This window comes from Trichechus manatus, unplaced genomic scaffold (assembly GCF_000243295.1).
Source record: "Trichechus manatus latirostris isolate Lorelei unplaced genomic scaffold, TriManLat1.0 scaffold00078, whole genome shotgun sequence".
Taxonomy (NCBI): domain Eukaryota; kingdom Metazoa; phylum Chordata; class Mammalia; order Sirenia; family Trichechidae; genus Trichechus; species Trichechus manatus.
In genome coordinates, this window is record NW_004444014.1 from 665,028 (window position 1) to 688,286 (window position 23,259).

At 47.3% G+C, this 23,259-nt stretch overlaps 1 protein-coding gene across 3 annotated transcripts in view; it reads left to right on the forward strand.

The window, feature by feature from the left end:
- The window catches only part of ST8SIA5 (ST8 alpha-N-acetyl-neuraminide alpha-2,8-sialyltransferase 5), a 72,608-nt gene that overhangs the window by 24,872 nt on the left and 24,477 nt on the right, over positions 1-23,259 (forward strand). Inside the window, exons 2-3 of one of the 3 annotated variants that reach the window (XM_004380878.2) lie at positions 5,648-5,755; positions 22,899-22,991. The exons of 1 other annotated variant lie outside the window; for it this stretch is intronic. In XM_004380878.2, the coding sequence (XP_004380935.1) occupies positions 5,648-5,755; positions 22,899-22,991 (201 nt within the window). The remainder of the gene's footprint in view (positions 1-5,647; positions 5,756-22,898; positions 22,992-23,259) is intronic. One more of the 3 variants, XM_004380879.1, reaches the window with a different exon arrangement.

A 23,259-nucleotide genomic window follows, 5' to 3' on the forward strand; every position in this document is an offset into this window, starting at 1 on the left:
GTTTCTCCAGTTTCTTTCAGGCCAGTAAGTCTGGTCTTTTTTGAGTTAGAATTTTGTTCTACATTTTTCTCCAGCTCTGTCCAGGACCCTCTGTTGTGATCCCTGTCAGAGCAGTCGGTGGTGGTAGCTGGGCCCCATCTAGTTGTGCTGGACTCAGTCTGGTGGAGGCTGTGGTAGTTGTGGTCCATTAGTCCTTTGGACTAATCTTTCTCTTGTGTCTTTGGTGTTCTTCATTCTCCCTTGCTCCAGACGGGGTGAGACCAGTGGAGTATCTTAGATGGCTACTCTAAAATACATTTTTATCTTAAAAAAATTGAATGCAGAAAAATTTGGAGAACAATGTAACAAACACCCACATAGTCATGATCGAAAATTAACAGTGTTAACATTCTGCCATATTTATATCAAATCTCTTCCTTTCCTTTTAAAATAAATTAGATGTAAAGTAGATATAGCACCTTTTTTAACACTTGATTTTGCCTTATCTCGTCTACTAACGTTTTCCTGGGTGTCAGTTTAATCACCTCAACTTGTGAGCATTTTAAAAACTAGAGCTTGCTCTCTCTGTTTCTTGTCACAGGGCTAAGGACAGTTTCTGACAGATAGATGTTCAATACGTGTTTGTTAAATAAATGAATGAGTGAAAAACAATTACTTTTCCTTCTTCCTACCTCTAAACACTTTCTCCTCACAGGGTTTTTTTTTAAAATCAAAATTAGCTTTATTTGAATAATTTCCACCAGTCTCTGTCAGTTTGTTGTACTGTGGTGGCTTGCATGTTGCTGTGATGCTGGAAACTATGCCATCGGTATTTCAAATAGCAGCAGGGTCACCCATGGGGGACAGGTTTCAGAGGAGCCTCTAGACTAAGACAGATTAGGAAGATAGGCCTGGCGATCTACTTTGAAAAATTAGCCAATGAAAAGCCTATGGATCACAATAGAATATTGTCCAGTACAGTGCTAGAAGATGAGCGCCCTGGGTTGGAAGGCACTCAAAATACACAGTGGCTGCAACAATGGTCTCGAACATCCCAGTGATCATGAAGATGGTGCAGGACCAGGCAGTGTTCTGTTCGGTTGGACCTAGTGTGGCCATGAGTCAGAGCCCACTTGATAGCAACTAACAACAACTAACAAAATAATTCCACTTAAAATTGGATATTCATAATATAATATGTATTAAAAATTTTTTATTGTGGTAAAATTTGCCATTTTAACCTCATAGGGATTTATTTGACTAAGAATTGGACAATTCCTACACTTAGCAAACAATGAAATGTATAGAATACATTGGCTTTGAATATTATGCAATCAGTATTTTTGAGAGAAATCAGACAACTTTGCTGCTAAATAAAAAGAAGCAATAAACTTGTAACACCACCTTTCAAATAAAACTAGATTTTTGGTATAAAGCCTTAAAAAATGGGATCATTACTGCACATCCAAGGAGTCCTGGTGGTGCAATGGTTAAGTGCTCAGCTGCTAACTGAAAGGTTGGCGATTTGAACCTACCCAGCGGCTCTAAGGGAGAAAGACCTGGCAGTCTGCTCCTGTAAAGATTGTAGCCTGGGAAACCCTATGTGGCAGTTCTGCTGTGTCACATGGGGTCTCTGTGAGTTGAGATTGACTTCAAGGCACCTAACAACAACACTGTGCATCCAAAGAGCCCTGGTGGTGCAACGGTTAAGCTCTTGGCTGCTAACAGAAAGGTTGGTGGTTCAAACCCACCCAGCAGCTCCATGGGAGAAAGACCTGGCAATGTGTTCCCATAAAGATTACAGCCTAGAAAACCCTCTGAGTCTGTCACATGGGGTCGCCATGTTGGAATGGACTCGACAGCAGACAACAACAACTGCACATCCCCTTTTGTAGCCTGCTTTTTTTCCACTTAATTTATTATGAGTGCCTTTCTGTGTCGTCATAGTTCCTGCTAAAAGTTTGTAACTGATGCCTGCTGAGTAGCCTTTTCTTCTACAGGCATGGGAAGGACTGTCGTGGGAAGGACTCTCACCACTGGAAAGTCTGGGTGGGAGAGCGACGGTGCTATGCTGACCCTTTGTGCAGCAAGAAGAGTCTTGCTACCAGATTATTTTCAAGAAACAGACTGCTAGGCTGAGGACTGACTTGAATATGCTTGCGAACCAGCTAATTTGCAAAATCCCGGGTGGAAATATTATTGTTTTCTTGTCCTAGAGACAACCTAGTAAAGCCCTTAGGAGTAAAGGCTTGTAGAGTCAGACAGCCCAGGATTTGAATCTCAGCATGGGCAAATTATTAAACTTCTCTGAGTCAAATGTGTCATCGTCTGTGGACAATGAGACTTTCCATATGAGGCTATTGTAGGAATTGAGATCATGTATATAGAGTGCTTCCCTTATAGTCGAAGGTCAACAATGTTTCCCTTCCTTTCCCAAACCCAGATTCTCTCCAGGAAATACCTCGCTCATCTCTGACATGAAACTTGTCAGCTCCTGACTCATGGTGGCCCCACGCACAATGGGATTAGACTGTTGTGATCCATAGGGTTTTCATTGGCTGATTTTTGGAAGTAGATTGCCAGGCCTTTCTTCCTACTTCATCTTAGTCTGGAAACTCTGCTGAAACCTGTTCAGCATCACAGCAACACACAAGTCTCCTCTGACAGATAGGGGGGTGGCTGCACTTGAGGTACATTGGCCAGGAATTGAACCTGGGACTCCTGCATGCAAGGCGAGAATTGTACCACTTAACTGCTCTCTGAGATGAAACTAACCCCTTCAAAGAAGAAAGAAAGAAAAAAAAAAGCAAGCAAGTAAACATAAATAACTATTTAATCAGAGCAAAATTGGAGCAGTGCTGTTTTCTGAATGGACTAAGAACTGGATAAGTGTTTTGTTTGGGCTTCAGGTTCTGTCCTGTGAGTTGTACCTGTTCCTCTCCCCTCCCAGCTCACGTCTGCCTTGGAGACCACAGAGCCTGAGAGGAGAATCAGCAGGTACTTGGCAAAGCGTTGATTGAGCACCTCCTATGTGCAGCCCTCTGCTATTGGGCCTGAGAGGCCTCCTCAGCCCTGAGTCTGTCTGGAGAACAGGCTAGCACAGACATTAAACTTCTGAGGAGCGAGAAGGGTGGGCATTGGAGGAAACGGCTCAGCTCCGGGATAGTTTGGTCAAGGACCTTGGAGACATCCTAGACAGTTCTCCTCACTTGAAAGATGGGAACAGAGTCCTAGAGAGGTGCAGAGATGTGACACAGGCCACTCAGCTCATTAGTGACAAATATAACGGCATCTCCAACAACCATCTGCTGTCCCATTCCTTAGCTTCCAAAAAACCAAAACCTGTTGATGTCAAGTGGATTCCAACTTGTAGCGACCCTATAGGACAGAGTAGAACTACCCCAGAGGGTTTCCAAGGAGCAGCTGCTGGATTTTAACTGCTGACCTTTTTCTTAGCAGCCGAGCACTTAACTACTGTGCCACTAAGGCTTACAGGCTATTTATTAAAGTTTTTTTTTTTTTAAGTGTTTTTCTGCTTCTTTCGTTGTCTCTTTTCCTCTGAGTTCCTTTTATTTTTGCCTATTTGTTTTGCTCTCTGATTTCAAGTTACAGCTTTCTTCATGTGCCAGCGGTCTTTGACCACCTGTTCATATTTAAGGGCAAGCCAGTCACTAGAGGGTCATTGGAAGCTGTGTGGTGGGCAAGCCAGTCACTAGAGGGTCATTGGAAGCTGTGTGGTGGGCATTGTCCTACAACAGTGGTGCTCAAACTGGGGCGATTTTGTCCCCCAGGGGACATTTGGCAATGTCTGGAGACATTTTTGATTGTTACAGCTGAGCAAGGGAGTGCTACTGGCATCTAGTGGGTAGAGGCCAGGGATCCTGCTCATCATTCTATAATGCATAGGACAACCCCCCAACAAAGAACTATCCATCCCCAGATGTCAATAGTGCCAGCTTGAGAAACCCTGTCCCAGGATGATCAGGTGGACACCAACTCCTTCTTCTGTAGTCTTTTCTTTGAGCTCGTCAGTTTCTCTCCTGAGAAACCTTTCGTTCACCTGAGGGACAGGGTAGGTGGTACCAGCATTCTGAAGCCAGGTGCATTCAGCAAGCAGACTTTCAGGTAAACCCAGCTGTTTTCACTTTAGTGTCTCAGTATACAGGGAGCACAGTCCCTGGGTGGTGCAAATAGTTAATGTACTCAGCTTCTAACCAGAAAGCTGGCAGTTCGAGTCCACCCAAAATGCCTTAGAAGAAAGGCCTGGTGATCTCTGTCCAAAAAATCATCTGTTGAGAACTCTATGGAGTGCGGTTCTATTTTGACGCATACGGGATCGCCATGAGTCAGTATTGACTCAATGGCAACTGATTTTGATGAGAACAGTGAAGAACTTCTCCAAGTCAAAATCCCCAGAGAGCAAACCTCTTGACTTCCATGGATGGGCAGGGGAGTGACTGGACAGCTTAGCTTGGGGAGGGGACTCATGTGGGGAGAGTCTAAGTGCTTCTTATACAAACTTCAAACCGTTCCCCTGCTTTCAGCTCCATTTTGCACTCCTGCCTCCAGCGGCGCCTGGTACCTCCAGTTTCTGAGCCTTCCTGGGGTTGTACACTGTGACTAGATTTGCTTCTTTATAGACAGTCAGAATTCCACTGTCTCTGGGCGAAGTCATCTTCCAGAATTCTGTTGCTAGCCCCTTCTGTTGCCTCCTCTCCCATGCTCATAGCCTTACTTATTCCTTTACTGTCATTTTAGTCAGATTGGGGGCAGGGGGCGTTGACATGTTTTGAGCCTCTCATCTTAAACCAGTAGTAGCATGCTTATGTGGGGCCCTGGTGGCACAGTGGTTAAGAGCTTGGCTGTTAACCAAAAGGTCGGCAGTTCGAATCCACCAGCTGCTCTTTAGAAACCCTATGGGGCAGTTCTACTCTGTCCTGTAGGGTTGCAACGAGTTGGAATCGATTCGATGGCAATGGGTTTGTTTTGTTTTTGTTTTCAGTGTCCTTACAAGGAGCCCTGGTGTTGCAGTGGTTAAAGTGCTCAGTTGCTAACTGAAAGGTCGGCAGTTGGAACCTACCAGCCAGTGCTTGGGAGAAAGATGTGACAGTCTGCCTCTGTAAAGATTTACAGCCTTGGAAACCCTATGAGGCAGTTCTATTCTGTCCTATAGCGTTGCTATGAGTCGGAATCCACTCCATGGCCGTGGATTTGAGTTTGGGTTAGTGTCCTTATGCGCTGGAAAACTCTAGATTTCATTGAAAGCTTTGATGTACATCTGGCCTCTGAGCCAGAGGAGAAAGTGCTGGAGCGCTCGAGCCCTTCCGGTGTAAGTCTTTCTCAAGGCAGGCATTGAGGGACAGCGGGGAGGCAACGTATAGGGGGCTGGAGAGCTCCACGACTTAATCTCTCTCATCCTCAGTTTCCCTCTGGGTGCAAGGTGTAAGCTCTGCCTGCAAAGGTGAAATGAGTTGATGGATGCAGAACAGCAGAGAACTTTGTAATGGGCTGTTGCCATCCTCATGGTTGGAGTTGTCACCTTCGTCTTCATTAAAGTACATGGTCAAGGTGCTGTGTCACTTGGGCACAGGACAGGACGTGGCTCTCCAGTAGACAGACTTAACCCCACAAATGAGCATGAGTACCAACTGCCTCATTTTCTTGCCAGAGGACTCCAGTCTGGCTGGCAGAGTGATGACCCACTGGCCAATTGGACGGGGCTCTTTAATGTCACCGACGACCAAGCAGTGCAGAGCGGCAGTGACTCCAGCTCCAGGTACTGACCCCGTGAATGGCCAGGGAGGGGGGGAAGCTACTGCCTCATTGTCTGCCCCCCAGAGCTGCCTTCAGCAAAGACCAGGCTTGTTACCATGGCTCAAATTTTACCTCATGCGGGAACCCCACCTTGCTTTCCCTGACGTGAGGGGTAAGTGGACATGAAAATGGGGGAAGGACGAAATCACAGCAAAGTAGGGAGCCTGGAAGTTCGCTCTTGGTGTCTTTAGTCACCCTTCACTGCTCTTTTCTTGCCCTTCTGGAGCACCTCCAACCTCTCCCAGTCCTTACGTATGCTGAAGGGCCTGTGTGTTCCTGTCCCAGCAAAGGATTAGCTAGCCACACCTGTTCTCAGGGAGGATGGGTGCTGAGTTCTCTTGTGCATAAGAGTCTCTGGGTGCCCTCTCTGTTAGGGGTAGGGATGTGGCGTGGGGAGTCCGGGTCTCAAGCCTCCATCTGAAGTGGGTCAGAGGGTATCCCCCTGCTGCGGAGATTTTGGGCCCCAGCCTGCAGATGTGTGTGGGTGTGTGGGGGTTGCAGCTGTAGTGGGTGCTGTGCATGGGCCCCTGCTCCTCTGAAATTCCCCTGCACAGGCAGGGCCTGCTCTGCCCACAGGTGAGGCTGACCTTGGCTGGGGAAGCACCATTTCCATCAAGTTGGCATTGAGATTTGACATTCAGACCATCTTGTGGTTATTTCTTGATCTGTTGTAATGTTTGAAGCTAAGAGTAGTAACTAAGGGCACTCTGTAGAGTCAGGAGTGGGACTTCAGTAAATATTTGTTGAATGAATTAGAGTAGAATATTCTCAAGTGAGGCAGCATGCTCCTTGTGGAGGGCACTGTGGGGAATTTTCGCAGACAAGGCAGGATGCCCTCTCTGCTTGGAGCTGGGTGTGGCTGGAACCTACCAGCTAAGGGATTTCCAGGGGCTGATTAAGCTGTTTGTCTTTTATTTTTTTCTTTATTTCAAAGTACAGGTTTACTTTGAGATCCATTTCCCTGGAAAGAGGCCTGAGTTTTCAAGCTATTAATTTTGACCCCAAAACCTTAAATTGACCCTGCAGAGAAGAAGTAATGTGTTTTTCAGGTACCCTCAATGCATGATATTTTCGTTCAATGCTTTGAAAAAGTAAAGGTATGGTCAAATGTCAGAAACCATTAGGGGCCACATCCACAGACAGGCCTGAGGGTGTGCAGGTGGCTGCACACCATGGCCCAGGCTTGAGGACCCCTCTTATGGCCTGTCAGGACCCCAGTTCTTTCCCTGTCTGCAAAGCGTGTGGTGGGAGCCTTGGCCAGCTGCTTGGCCCCTGGGACCTTGCTCAGTGTCATACTAGGAGGGTGAGGAGTCCACAGAGTTGTTCCTTCTAAATGTTGAACCTCTAACATTGGCCCTTTTGCTGTGTGACCCGCCCACTCACTCAACACAGCTAGGTAAGTCAGCAAGCGTCTGTCTCTCAGGATGTGTTGTGTGCCTCCCTGGGAAGGACTCGCTTATGGATTGAATTGTGTCCCTTCAAAAGATATGTTGAAGTCCTAACCCACCATACATGTGAATGTGACCTTGTTTGGAAATGGGTCCTTGAAGATGCTATCAGTAAGTTAACATGAGGTCATACTGGAGTAGGATGGGTCCTAATCCAATATGAGTGGTGCCCTTATAAAAGAGAAGAGACACAGACACAGTAGGCAAGGTAAGCACGGGCTTAGTTGTGCTTATTTGCAAAGATGTGGTGAAACCCACGTGAAACTGCACTAAACACAAGTAATCCCATGCTTACCTTGCTTATTGTAAACCCATACATACCTTGCTTACCGGTTAATCAGCCCCTGCACAGACACACAGACACAGGGCAGGACAGCCAGGTGAAAACAGAGGCAGAGATTTAGCAGTCAGAGAACACCAAGGATTGCTGGAAACCATCAGGTGCTGGAAGAGACAAGGAAGGATCTTCCCCTTGAACCTCCAGAGAGCATGGCCCTGTTGACTCCTTGAATTTGGACTGCTAGCCTCTAGGCTGTGGGACAATAAATTTCTATTGTTTTAAGCCACCCAGTTTTTGTACTTTGTCACGGCAGCCTTAGGAAACTAATGTGAAGAAACTCCTTGAAAAGTTCACTGTGGTTTTGGCTGGAAACTACTAGTCAAATGAGCAAGATGGGACAGGCCTCTGGGAAGCTGTTTCTGGGCAGATGTCCCTGGATAGCCGCCGAGACTACTGCACGGATTCTATTTCTAACTTTTTCTCCTGCCAGCATCTTTTTTCTTTCCTCCCTCTTTCCACCATTTTGTCTCTTGCTTCTCTTCCCTTCTTGCTCTACCGATTTTCTTTTCTCTCTTTTTTCCTGTCACTTTCTTAGTCTTTCTTCTTTCCTTTCTCCTCCACTTCCTTTCTTTCCTACTCCCTTTCTTGTTTCTGTTCCCCTTTATTTTCTCTTTCTCTCCGCCTCTCTCCAAGACTCAGGCCAGCCTCCCATGCCCTGTCAGTTGAGATGGCTCGGTTACTCAGAGTCAGATATCACTGGCCTCTGCCAGCTTGGTTTTGGAATTCAGGTGCTCTTTATCCAAAGTCGTTACCAGCTGAGTTGCCTTCCTTCTCGAAAGCTGCCACTTGATCAAGGGCTCTCCTAGTCATGGAATGATTGTGACGACCACATATCCCAAACTCCCTGGGACAATCCCATTGCAAATCCCAGTTCCTGTTTGTTCCCAAAAGCACCTACATATGTGAGAGACTGCAGTACATGTATTTCCCACATGTGGAAGACAACGGTTGATGTAATTAGAATGGAACCCTGTGTTGGAGATTTTTTTACCTTGGTGTGTGGCTGACTTCTTGCTTCTTTAAAATGGGCAAAACAGCTCCTGGCAGCAAATTTGCAGAGCTCAGAGAAGGACCTAACGAGGACACCATGGAAAGTGCTCCGCAGAGCGAAAGTGCATCATCCCAATTAACAGCTCTCCATGCCTGAGATACGTGATGAGCTTCGCGGTATTCTCCACCTATTGAATAATTCAGTGCATGCTATATTTTGCTATCTATAGCTGTGTGGTATGCTGAAGTATAGTGCAACCTGGTATCACTTATTAATAAGAGGGTGGGAAGGGAAGTAAAAAAGCAATCAAACAAAAAAACAAACCCACCATTGTTGAGTCAATTCCGACTCCCAGCAACCCTATAGGACAGAGTAGAGCTGTCCCATATGGTTTCCAAGGCTGTAAATCTTTACAGAAGCAGACTGCCACATTTTTCTCCTGTGAAGTGGGCTGGTGGGTTCAGACCGCCAACCTTTGGGTTAACAGCCAAGCACTTAACCCCAGCACTTAACCATTGCACCACCAGGGCTCTGAAGGGAAGTCAGGAGGTACCAAATGTAACCAATGGATAAAGAGGGGCAAAAAAGCAAATAACTTGTAAATTGTATACTCACCAGGAGCCACAAAGAGAAGGAGCAGGTACAAATGGTCAGCCTGGAAAATTCCAAACAAGACCACAAAGGAAATCCAGGCCAGACAGTGCTCATAGGCTGGAGTCAGATCTTCCTATTGGAGAAGGGCTGGAGGAGGGCCAGGCTGAATTGGAAAATGAGTGAATTATGAAATATTCATTGACATATGGTTTTACTAATTTAAGTGGAGGTCTACAAAGAGTTACCAGTAAGTGCCCTTAGACGAACTGCTTTAATGAGCAGATAGAAATAGTTTTAATTAGCAAATGCTTCCATTTAACTGGGTGTTTTGGACAAATAGGAGGGTCTTTGAAGACAATTCTCATCACATTGTTCAAATCATATGTTTATGTTTCTGTGCCCTCCACTAGACAGTGATTGTACTTCTTTTCTTTAAATTCTCAGGACCCAGTATAGCACTTGCCATGTAGTAGGTGTTCAAGGAATATTAATTGAGTAAAAGAATGAATTGAGCAGTGAAATAGTAAAGACAATTAGTAAGAACCAAACCAGTTGCTGTTGAGTTGATTCTAACTCATGGCAACCCCGTCTGTGTCACAGTAGAACTGTGCTCCATAGAGTTCTCAGTGGCTGATTTTTTGGGAAGTAGATCACCAAGCCTTTCTTCTAAAGCACCTCTAGGTGGACTCGAACTTAACAACCTTTAGTTAGAAGCCGAGTGCATTAACCCTTTGCACCACCCAGGGACTCTATTAGTAAGAAAGCAAGGTTTGATGTTGGTGCCCCTGAATCCTCCATTAGAGATTTATTCTGTTGGATTTAACCTTGTCCTCTGGTGGCCCTGCCTTTGAAAATTTATCCCCAGATTCTAGTAAGAAGACCAGACTTAATGGTCTGACTGAGACTGGAGGTACCCCGGAAAGCATGGCCCCTGGATTCTCTATCAGTCCAGAACTAAAACAGTTTCCGAGGCCAACTCTTCAGACAGGGATTGGACTGGACTGTGGGACATAAAATGATACTCGTGAGGAGTGTGCCTCTTAGCTCAAGTAGATACAAGAGACTAAACGGGCAGCTTTTGTCTGGAGGTGAGATGGGAAGGCAGAGAGGGTTAGGAGCTGGTTGAATGGACATGGGGAATCAGGGATGGAAAGGAGGAGTGTGCAGTCACAGTATCAGGAAAGCAATTAGTGTTACATAACAATGTATGCATAAATTTTTGTATGGGAAAATTTTTTTTCAAAAGTTAAAAAAAAGGAAGCAATTTATCCCCAGAAAGGGGAAATGCTTTGGAATCATAAACTAACTCATCCACAGTCTGGAGTTGTCAGAGAATTATCTCTTGAGAAGAGCAGGTAGGGGGTAACCTGAGAATTCTGGGCAGCTGTGTGGGAAAATGGAGACTTAACGGGGGTGGGGTGGGGTATATAAAAAGCAGAGAGGGGCCAGTGAAGACAATGATATACTTGTGCAATAAGTAACTGGTAAACTCTCCCAAACACCACCCTCCCATGGGACATGGGGATTCTGGGAAATGTAGATGGGGCGGGGGAGGTGAGAAGCATGCTTGTCCTCCCTGGCCAGCTCCAGGCTGGTCTCCTCTTGCCTGTCCTGACTTCTCGTTTGCCCAGTGGCCACCCTGAGGGCAGAGGGAGGCAGCAGCACCCTTGGTGGTCTTGGTCTGCAGGGTGGGCAGTATTGTATCCACTGCCTCAGGACATCCCAGGGAAAGGTCACAGGGGCTGGGGGAAACTGAGGTAGGAGTCTGTCCCAGTGGCCAGAGCTGACCTTCAGCCTGGCGCGTGGCCACAGTGCTTCTACCATATTAAACATGCTCCACATCCAAGTCTGTGTCCTTTCATCAGCATCCACCTCCTCCTTGCAGCCTTCTCTGATAGCCCCAGCCCTCCTGACTCCGCTTGCATTCTACCTTCTGTAAGGGGTGTCTGTACCCAGGGCTGTTTCTATCATTACCTAAAAAAAAACCCTAACCCATTACCGTCAAGTTGATTCTGACTCATAGTGACCCAATAGGACAGAGTAGAACTGCCCCATATGATTTCCAAGGAGTGGCTGGTGGGTTTGAATTGCTGACCTTTTGATTGGCAGCTGAGCTCTTAACCACTGCACCACCAGGGCTCTGGCCAATGTGTGTGAATCCTTCCATGTTAGCTCAGGCATCCCCCATACCCTGAGGAGCCTCCCATCCTGGAGAACCGGGCTGGACTGCCTGTGAGTACATCTCCAAGGTCCTTGGCCCCTTCAGCTTCAGGCGCAGCCCACAGGCGGCCTGCTGGCTGGTCTCATTGGCCTCTTTTTCCAGGCTCCGCACCAGCCTTGGCCCTCCTGGTCTTACACAGGGATGGCAAGAGGAGGTGTGGAAAGCAACCCCAGGAACACTTCTTTCTGACTAGAGCAGAGCTGACCCAGGCTGCCCACCACCCCAAGCTGTCTGTCCTGCTGGATTTCTGGGTTGGAGTACAGGGGACTTCCCAAGTGGGAGGGTAACACCAGACGCAAGGGAAAAGAGCAAGCCCCAAGTTGAGGACACGAGAGTGCTCTCTGCAGAATCGCCAGCCGAGTGAGTGTTGAGTGCCTGGGCCAGAGCCTGCTCTCTGGGCTGAGGACTGGGTGGTATGTGTCTAGCATGTTCTGTGCGATATCGGGTTTACCGTTGTCATATTTTAGAGCTGGAAGGAAGTCGACTGAATTCAATTTAGCACTTTATTATGCTGTATTGAATTATTCCCTAATTATTTCAAGACAGTGTATAATTAGGTCATAAACTGTGTGGTACAGATGGCGAGTGCACCGAGAGCTCAATGTAGAAGTCAGAGGCGTTTCCATGAAGGGATGAGACTTGGCTTGGATCTCGACAGGCAGTGCACATAGCTAACTATTACTGAGTGCTGACTGTGTGTCAGACACGGTGCTGGGCGTCTTGCATGTACTGTCTCATTTAATCCTCACTCTGAAGCCTTTGAGGTGGGTGCTATCATTACCCCCATTTTACAGATGAAGAAACTGAGTCACAAAAGGTTAGGTAACTTCCAGGTGGCAAGTGGTTGAGTTGGAACACACCCCATGCAGTATGACTCCGAAGTCCCAGCGCTAATGGAGGTGTTGGACAGAGGGATTATTCTGGGATGCAGGGAGATCATCCAGGCCTAGGTTAGGTCTTCTTGGGTTTCCTTTCCAAGCTCTCTCTTACTTCCATTCTTGCCCTCGGTTCCTGGCTGTTAGGCCATAATAAAAAGTCCATATTGACTTAATTTAATTTAATTCATATGCATAGTCCCATCTCGTACTGCTGTCAGTGCTGCAGGGCTGGGCTCAGGCAGAATTATCTTTAGAGTCTCTCATCTCCCCCTTTCCCATTTTTCATCTTCTGTGCCTTCCCCCGCCTTCCCCCTCCTCCCCTTGCTTAGTGCTTTCCTGACTATTATCACTGCAAACAGTGTGTTCCACCTGCTCTCGGGGATTCTGCATTTCAAAGAGGAGCCCTTAGGGGTGCCAAACCCAAAAACCCATTGCCATCCAGTCTTTTCCAAAGACTGTATGTATAGGACAGAGTTGAATTGCCCTATAGGGTTTCCAAGGAGCGGCTGGTGAATTTGAACTGCTGACCTTTTGGATAGTAGCCATAGCTCTCAACCACTGCACCATCAGGGCTCCTTAGGGGTGCCAGAATCCCAAAATTACCCCAAGAGGAAGAGTTTTTCGTGGTGGAATCTCAGGTGAGGTGACAGCTGTTGAAGGGGGGACAGCCACAGCCCTGGGAGAGTGCTCCTGCATTAAGGCCTGCAGGCTGCGTTAGCATAAGCCTCTCTGGTCAATGACAAATAAATGCGGAAAATGACAAAATAAAAGGCGGGGTGTGGAACTCTTGGGCTCCAGCCAGCTGGAAGAAAATGGAGAGTCACGTTTGGCAGGCTGTTCTGGGCTAGTGCTGGAAAAACAAAACTAAACAAAAAATGGTGCAGCTTCCCCCTTTCCTCATGCACCTGACAGAGGCCTCTCGTGGCCTGACAGAACTCAGGCTGCGGACAGGAGGCCGTCCGTGAGGCGGGGTCAGCCGTGTGTGAGACTCCTCAGGTGGTGTCACTTCATGAGCTCCCATGGCCCCCATGCCTTGTTGTCCTGAAGCACTGAATTGAGTCTCCTGGGCAAATAATCACACAGACTTTTCTGTGCCTCAGTTTCCTCATCTGTAAAACTGGGGTCATATCCCAGCCGCTTCTCGGGTTGATACAAAGGAGGTAACAGACGCTCGTGCTCTGTAGGCGACCTAGACGGCTGAGGGCTCTCCTCCTGTGCGCTGCTCTAGGTTACTGAGGTTAAAGCACCTCACACGGGCCCCAGCCGGGCTGAGAGGAGCGTGAAAGTTTCCTCCTGCCTTACTTAGTCACTATTGGGGTCCCCTGAGCGAACCTCCTGGGTAGAGCCTGGTCCCAGCTTGACCTGGACGCAGACATCATCCAGGGTATGTGACACTCCCTCTGTGGGCCTTGTTTCCTCCTCTGTAAAATGAGAAGCGTCGATCAGATGACTGAGGGCTCCTGGCGGGGCCTCACCCCTTCCTCGCCCCAGGTCAGCTCCTGAACACCCGACTCCTCTGTTCAGTGGCCATCACCCTCTGGGGGTTGCAGCTTTCCTCATGGCTCCTGTGGTTGCGGCCTCCAACTGTCCTTAACATTTTACACCAGTCACTTAGCAAAGGCGGGAAGCCACAGAAAGGAGCAAGACAGAGAGAGCAGAGGAATAGATGGAGAATGGAAAGAAAAGGGCCATGGGGCTGGGCTGAGAGGACCAGGTGTCCACCTGATAATCAGGGGACACTCACAGGGTAAGTCACTGAAGGCTGTTCCAGGTTTTCATTCCATGTAGTCACACATAGCTCATCACTAAGTAACTAAGACAGTGCTCAAGTGCCCCGTCTGCAGGTGTGCTCCACCTCCCACCCCCTTCCAGGGATCCTCCAATTCCCTATCCTGCTTTACTTTTTTATAGTGCTCATCACTACCTGGCACTGTCGTGAATAAACAAATATTTTATTTGTCTCCTCTCATGAGGGCAGTAATTTTCCCTGACTTGTCACTGTGTCCTCACCTAAGACAGTACCTGTCACATAGTAGATGATCAGTAATTCTGTGATGAGTGAAAGAAAAAAGTCCTCCCCACCCATCGAGGGTTACCACAGGCAATGGAAGAGTCACAGGTAACTGGGTGTAACAAAGGCTGGGCTCAGGTAGGGAGGGTCAGAGGCTGCCAGAGAAACCTGGCACCTAGGCTGACTTCCGGTGGGTGAGACCTAGACAGGAAGAGTATCCGGGACAGAGAGGCTAACTCAGGTGAGAGCGGAGGATCTAACTGTGCCCTTGGCCCTGGGGTGGAGAAGAGGGTACTGAGGAAGTAGGAGTGGCCAGATTTGGGGAGAGGCCTAGCTGGGGGAGGAAACTAGGATGCAGTTCTTGGTGTGGGCACCTGGGGAGGTGGATGGTGGCCAAAAGCCACCAGGAGCCATTTCGATGGTGAATGTATAACATTGACCAGTACAGTTTTAGACCCACTAAGGCAATCCAGGCTGTGAAGCTGAATGTTACCAAGGCGAGCTTTGCGGGTCTTCCTGGTCTGGCCCAGAAAATAAGGCCGTTGCATATGTGCTTTTGCAGAGATTGTGCCAGACACTGGATCCGGAGCCCTGCAGAACTGCTGGTTGAGAAAGAGAAGTGAATCTCAGCATCAGGCTTTGCTCCTGACACTGCCCCACCTCCACCCCAGGAATGACACTCCAGGGTTGAAGCAAGGTTCCCACTTGGACAGATTAACCACAGGGCCAGTAGGGGTTGCATTTAGAACATCAGGCTTTTTAGCTTTCAGTTCTGATATCCTGAAACTTCTCTAGTGATTCCTGTGGACCGAAGAGGAGACCATGGCCCAGGGAGGGCAAGTGACGTCCCTGGCCACAGAGCAGGATGTGACACCACCAGGGGTCTCTGAGCAGGGTCTCCCTGGCAGCTGTAACCTGCAGTTATTACCAGCACAGCCCTTCTTGCCTCTCTCTTTGCCTATTTGGGAAGATACTTCAGTCCCTTTGAATTGTCAGGCTGCAATTTTTAGACTCTGATTCCTGCGTGTTTGCTCTGATGGGTAGCGTGATATCTTGGGACGGCAGCTGTTCTGGCTCTAGAAATAGCACTGAGCTCGCTGAAGGACTGTTGCCCTTGGGATGGAGGGAAGAGGGTGCTTACTGAGAAAACCCTCAGAGAACCTGGCTTGTCACGGTCAAGGAGAGAGTGCGTGCTGAAACGATTAAGAGCATGGATTCCGGCTCTCGAAAGCCTGAGGTTCCTTTTCCAGGGCTACCATTTACTGAGGCATTGGCAGTTCAGTGGTAGAATTCTCACCTCCCGTATGGGAGATCTGGGTTCAGTTCCCAGCCAGTGCACCTCATACATAGCCACCACCTGTCTGTCAGTGCAGGCTTGCGTGTTGCCATGATGCTGAGCAGGTTTCAGTGAAGCGTCCAGACCAAGACTGACTAGGAAGAAAGACCTGGCAATCTACTTCTGAAAATCAGCCAGTGAAAACTCCATGGATCACAATAGTCTGATCCCATTGTGAATGGGGTCACCATGAGTTGGGGGCTGACTCGGTGGCAGCTAACAATAACAGTATTTACTAGCTGACTGTCATTGATAGAGTTTAAGAAGGTCGGAGAAATTGCTTCTCTCACATGTCTAGCAAATTAAGGGGAAGCTCAGAATATTTGGAGGGAAGTCATGACTTAAAAGGAAAGGGCATTTATTGGTAACTTCCAGTAATAAGAATCGTATGACCATTATAATAAACTTACAAAAAACACAGGGAAGTATTTTAAAAGTCACTCATCATCCCATCACCCAAAGAAACCCGCTATTAATATTTGTTACAGTGCTTCCCTTTCCCAGGCATTCACTTATTGTATATAATTCATTTTGGAGATTATACAGTTTTGTAACTTGCATTTTTCACCCAACATTTACCTCTTGCAGTTTGAGTCTCAGGTATAAAATGGGGAAATAATACCTGCCTGCCTCATGGGATTGTTGTGAGGATTAAATGAGACAAAGCTAAAGCATCTAGTGTCAGGGCTGCCACATACACTTGTGCAGGTTGAGCACTGAACAAAGACACTCAGCTATGGGGGCAATTGAGGCTGAAATCTAGCTCACTCTCACTTGATAAGCCATGTGCCTGTCATGTGGCTTATTTTACCTGGAGGAAGAGGTGCTTTTTCCTAATTTGCAAACAGAGGTGCCCTGTGGGCTCTTAGCGTTCCTACCCAGCGTGGCATGAATATCAGCTGTTGAAATTCTCTGAGAGTCTGTACCAGGCTTGCCAGAAGCCTGGGGTTTAGATTCCTGAGCCAAGGCAGCTTCCCTGCACCCCTGGGGCTGGCAGAGGTCTAAGAGGTATTCCCATGCATGATATAGTCACCTCCCTGGGCTCCTGTTCTCTTGAACACCAGCAGCAGCACCTAGTGGCCGGGGGCAGTGGGAAGGGTGAGACAGAAAGCTGAATACATAAGCCTTGTCTTGTACAAGCCAGTGGTTGCTGGGGTCCAGAGTACTGTGGCCCAGTGGGAGACTTCATGGCCCTGGAGAAGCTCTGGAGAGGGACCAGGCCAAGAGGGGAGTCCTTTGTGGGGCAGGCTCTGTGGGTAAAGGCCAGTAGGAATTACAGAGACAGGCTGTCTGCAGGCTTGACCCTGGACAAGCTGAAATGAGGCCTCCTCAGCCTGCAAAGCTAGAGCCCGGATCTGGGCAGGAGGAGGGGAGCTGATGTCCAGGAGCACCACCGTCACCCTTTTTGTCTTCTCACTTAGTAGTGCCGAGCACCTGCTGACCCGGTCAGCCAGAGCCTGCCCCAAGTGTGCAGAGACAGAGGGGGCAGGATGGCTACAGCCTGGTGCCCATATCTGACTTGGCTGCCAGACACCCAATGGCATCTGAGAGGAGCTGGGCTCCTGACATGACCAGCTGGGACTATTTATACCAGTGAGATGCCTGAGCGTGATGCCAGCATCCCCTCCGCTTAGAGCTGGGGAGAGATAGTCTTTCCAGAATTGAAAGAAGAGACAGTGACTCACCTTGGAGGCTGATAGAGTTTAAGAAGGTCAGAGAAATTGCTTCTTTCACATGTCTAGCAAATTAAGGGGAAGCTCAGAATATTTGGAGGGAAGTCATGACTTAAAAGGAAAGGGCATTTATTAGTAACTTCTGATAATAAGAATCATATCCCCACTATAATAAACTTATAAAAAAACACAGGGAAGTATTTTAAAAATCACTCATCATCCCACTACCCAAAGAAACCCACTGTTAATATTTGTTACAGTGCTTCCCTTTCTCATGCATTCACTTATTGTATATAATTCTTTTTGGAGATCATGCAGTTTTGTAACTTGCATTTTTCGCCCAGCGTTATCATATGAGCATCTTCCCATGTCATTACATGAAAAAAATTGAAGCATCATTTTTGATGTCTGTATAATGACCTGTATCCACAGCCAAGAAAGATTGCCGTGGCTCACTTCAGAATGCAGCCCTTGGGCATCCTGTCAGAAGCAAAATCTTAGGGTGGCCCAGTGTGGCTGTGCTTCTTGCCATCTTATTTCCTTAAGTCATTCATCTTTAGAGACTGAGATAGGGCCAAAAAAAAAAAGAAAAAAAAAAAGAAAAAACCGAAATAATTTACTGTCAAGTTGATTCCAACTCATGGTGGCCCCATGTGTGCAGAGTAGAACTGTTCCATAGGGTTTTTAAGGCTGTGGCCTTTCAGTAGCAGATTCCCAGGCCTTTCTTCCGAATGCCTCTGGGTGGGTTTGAACTGCCAACCTTTTGGTTAATAGTCAAGCGCTTAGCTGTTTGTGCCACCCAGGGACTCCTTGAGATGGAGCAGCATAACCCCAAAAAGCAAAAGCTCAGGTAGGATGGAGAATGAAGCAAGGGCTATTAGCTCCACTTTTCAGATGGGAAAACTGAGGCTTCAGACCCATGCATGGAGCAGTTCTAATGACTAGGTTGAGGTGCCAGGTGGAGTCTGCAGCAGAGATGGGATGATCAAGGACATCCCCATGTCCGAGCAGAACTTGTTGTTGTTAGGTGTCATTGAGTCGATTCCGACTCACAGTGACCCTCTGTACAATAGAACGAAACACAGCCCGGTCCTGTACCATCCTCACAATCGTTGTTATGCTTGAGCCCATTGTTGCAGCCACTGTGTCAGTTCATCTCATTGAGGGTCTCCCTCTTTTGTGCTGACCCTCTACTTTACCAAGCATGATGTCCTTCTGCAGGGACTGATCCCTCCGGATAACATGTCCAAAGTACGTGAAACGAAGTCTTGCTATCCTTGTTTCTAAGGAGAATTCTGGCTGTATTTCCTGGCAGGAGAGAGGCTTACTAACAGCAACAGATGGAGGATCCCAGTCAATCTAGAGGGTGGAGAAACTTCCTGAGTTATTCATCCTTGACTTAGCTCTGCCGTCAACCAGCTGGGAGGCTGTGAGCAAGTCTTGATTTGCTGGGCATCCCTGTGCCCTCCACTGGAGCTTGTGCCCTTTTGTGGCAGGACAAGGGGGAGAGAAGGAATGAACATTTCTTGGGCTCTTTCTGTGTGCCAGGCACTGTGCTAGTGCTTACCCTGAAATTCTCATCAGTATCTTACTCGACCCTGTCACACATGTACTGCCTGTTTGTTTTTTTTTCCAATTTTATTGTGCTTTAGGTGAAAGTTTACAGCACAAATTAGTTTATCATTCAAAAATTTATACGCAAATTATTTTGTGACATTGGTTGCAGTCCCTGCATTGTGTCAGCACTCTCCCCCTTTATCTTTCCACGTCAGGTTCTCTGTGTCTATTCGTTCAGTTTTCCTGTCCCTTCCTGCCTTCTCATCTTGCTTTTGGGCAGGTGTTGCCCATTTGGTCTCATATACCTGATTGAACCGAGAAGCACGTTTCTCATGGGTGTTATTGTTTGTCTTATAGGCCTGTCTAATCTTTGGCTAAAAGGTGGACTTCGGGAGTGGCTTCAGTTCTGAGTTAGCAGGGTGTCTGGGGGACCATAGTCTTGGGGGTTCCTCCAGTCTCTGTCAGACCGGTAAGTCTAGTCTTTTTTTTTGAATTTGAATTTTGTTCTATATTTCTCTCCTGTTCTGTCCGGGACCCTATGTTGTGATCCCTGTCAGAGCAGTCAGTGGTGGTAGCTGCTGGGCAGCATCTAGTTCTTCTGGGCTCAGGCTGGTGGAGGCTGTGGTACTTGTGGTCCACTAGTCCTTTGGACTAATATTTCACATGTGTCTTTGGTTTTCTTCATTCTCTTTTGCTTCGGACGGGATGGGACCAATAGATGTATCTTAGATGGCTGTTTGCAAGCTTTTAAGACCCCAGACACTACTCACCAAAGTAGGATGTAGAACATTTTCTTTAGGAACTATGTTATGCCAGTTGACCTAGATGTCCCCCCGAGACCCTGGTTCCCAGCCCTTAGCCCCAGTAACTAGGTTCCTCAAGGTGTTTTGGAAGTATCTATGACTTTGCCTTGGTTAAGTTGTCCTGTCTTCCCCTATATTGTGTGTTGTCTTTCCCTTCACCAAAGTTAACACTTGTCTACTATCTAGTTAGTGATTTCCCCTTGCCATCCTTCCCTTTCTTGTAACCATCAAATATTGTTTTTTTCTGTGTGTAAACCTTTTCTTGGGTTTTATAATAATGGTTTCATACAATATTTGTCCTTTTGCGATTGACTTATTTCACTCAGCATAATGCCCTCCAGATTCACCCATGTTGGGAGGTGTTTCCTGGATTCATCATTTTTCTTTATTGTTGTGTAGTGTTCCATTGTGTGTGTGTACCATGATTAGTTTATCCATTCATCTGTTGATGGGCAGTGTCATGGGTTGAATTGTGTCCCTCCAAAATATCTGTAAACTTGGCTAGGTCATGATTCCCAGTATTGTATGATTGTCTACCATTTTGTCATCTGATGTGATTTCCCTATGTATTGTAAATCCTATCACTATGATGTAATTAGATGGGTTAGTTGCAGTTATATTGATGAGATCTATAAGATTAGACAGTGTCTTAAGCCAGTCTCTTTTTTTACAGACGAGGAAGCTAAGGCTTAGAAAATTGACAGGGCTAACATCACTAATGAAGGTCAGAGAAGGGCTGTGAACCCAATTCCAACAGCCTTGCCACCTAACAGACACCAAATACATGGCACAATACAATGTAGTCATCATGGGGGGACCACGTGGGGGCCAGAGAAGGTGAGTCAGGGCCAACTTCATGTAGGAAACGTAGGACTGAGATCCAAGGGGAGGTGCTGCTTGATTTTAGCTTCCTTTGAGCTATCTTCCTATTTGTTATGGATCATCACCTCATTGTTTTGTTCTGGCTTTGTTGAGTGAGTGGGAAGCACTGAGGTAACCTTCAAATTGTACGGACCTTAGAAACCACCTAGTTCATACATCTTGGTTTGAAAATTTTTGTTATGGTGAAATATATATAACAAAACATTTGCCGTTTCAACCATCTTTACATGTACAATTCAGTGACATTAATTATGTTCGCATGTTGTGCAACCATCAACACTTTCCATTTCCAAATTTTTTCATCACCCTTAACAGAAACTCAGTGCCCCTTATCAAACAGGAGAAAAATGAGGCCCAGAGAGGGTAAGTTATTTACTCAAAGTCACACAGCTGATTTAGAGGCATATCTGAGACATGACTGCAAGTCTCCCAGCTCCATGTGAACTCTAGGATAAATCCCTCCTAATAATCTCTGCATCATTGGAATCTGGAGCTTTTCTTAGCAGCAGCCTGGAATCTTGGCTTCAGCAGACCCAGTGGCTTCCCAAAGGGACTTAGGGAAATTGTTGCAGACAATGATCTTTGTAATACGACCAGACCTCACTTACTGCTATGTGACTGGAAAACTATGTGAGTTAGATCCAAAGTCATGGACTTTATTTGTGGCCCCAGGCTGACCTTCTGCATGGGGCCAGGTTCTTAGCTGCAGCTAACAAAATCCATTTTTGCTAGTTAAAGCAGAAAGGGATTTATTAAAGGTACAGTTAGTTCACAGAATTGTTGAGAAGACTGAAGACTCCAGCTGAGCTTCCAGGAATGCTCCCAAGATTGCATTGTGAAATGGGGCCACCCTGAAAGTTGCTGCCCTGATAGAATCAGTAAGCTGCTGCCATTACGGCGGCCTCCAAGAGCATGCCACCCTTGTCACATTCTGCACCAGCAAAACAATGCCTTGAACATTGCCACTCTTCTCATAGAACACAATCAAATTCTCATGTAAATACTTCTGACTGAACCTAAATCACATCCAGAACCCAACTGCAAGGGAGTCTGGGAAAGGTAGTTTTTAGCTTTCCTGCCATTGTAGTGTGGAAGGCCATTGTAGAGGGTATTGGAAAAGGTATTGGATACACCAGTCTACAGCAGCCACTCCACCCCTTAACAATGGCCACATTCTAACTTTTTTAAAATAACAGCTTTATTGATATGTAATTCACATGCCTTATAATTCAACCATTTAAAGTGTACAATTCAATGGTTTTTAGTATGTCCACAGAGTTGTGCACTATAATCAATTTTAGAATATTTTCATCACACCAAAAAGAAACTTTGAACCCATTAGCAGTCACTCCCCGTTCATCCCCATTCACCTAGCCCTAGGCAGTGATCAATCTACTTTCTGTTTCTGAATTTGTTTATTCTGGACATAGCATATAAATGGAATCATACAATATGTGTCCTTTGCGACTGGCTTCTTTCACTTAGCATGAGGATTTCAAGACTTATCCATGTTGTAGCATGGCCTGGCACTGGGTATGTGCTAAGGGATCACTCAGTAAGTGCCGGCTGAAATTATTATTATTCTTCTGTATAAAGCTGGCAGAAGGGATGCAGAGATTGCCCTGTCCCTACGGTGTTGGTAACATGCCTGCAGCCAGCTGGTTCTGGAAAGGGTTTGGGCTCCTCTGCAGTTGGACGAAGGCCAAGCTCTGGCCCTTCCCTACACTGACAACATGACCTGGGGCTCAGACTGGTTAACCTCAGTTTTCTCAGCTGCCAAATGGGGAGAAAGAAAGGTTCATCTCACCTACATCACAGTGTGCGCTTGAGAATCATGTGAGTGAATGAAATGAAAATGTTTTGTAGCAATCTCAGCTGTGATTGTGGCTGTCAGTTTACAACACTTTCCCAAGAGGAGGAAGTGGGATAAAAAAGGCACGGGCAGGATCGGGAGGCCTGAAGTTAACACAGCCCCAGACGCCCAGCGTGGCCTCCTGAAATGATGCAGATTTCTCTGCTTTCTCTGGCCACAGGGAAGAGAGAGAACAGCGCACAGACATCTCCTTTTCCTTCTCCTCTCCTTCACAGCCGCAAACTTGGAGCCAGACTTGCTTCTGGATTTCACTATTTGCTCAGATGAGTTCACTCTTCTGTCAACACTTACACTCCTGGGGACATCAGGCTCAAGGGCCCCACGGTCCTCCAGAGCCCCCTGCACCAGGGCATCGGCTGGCGTGGGGTGGGGCTGGGGTGTTACATTTATTTGACCAGGAAAGACCCCTCCCCAAGAGCCCTCACAGGTCCCCTTCTCCCTCCACCCCCAAAGCCTGGCCTACTTCCCTGCGTAACCTCTGTCCCTGTTGGTTCCTAGGTACTTTGAATTTTACAAGGGGCCTTTTGAATATAACTCCTCGAGATGCCTGGAGCTGAGGCACGAAATCCTGGAAGTGAAGGTGCTGTCCATGTGAGTGTGGCCGGCTGGGCATCAGGGTGGAGGTGCATGATGTGTGTGGGGGCGGGGCTGGGCGTCAGGGAGGGGGTACGTGATGCATGTGGGGGCAGGACCGGGCATCAGGGTGGGGTACATAAAGCATGGGGGCAGGGCTGAGTGTCAGGGTTGGGGTACACGATGCATGGGGTGGGGCAGGGCTGGGCATCAGGGTGGGGTGCACGATGCATGGGTTGGGGGCCAGGGTGGAGGGACACAGGCAGCATGGTCTATTCTGACTGAG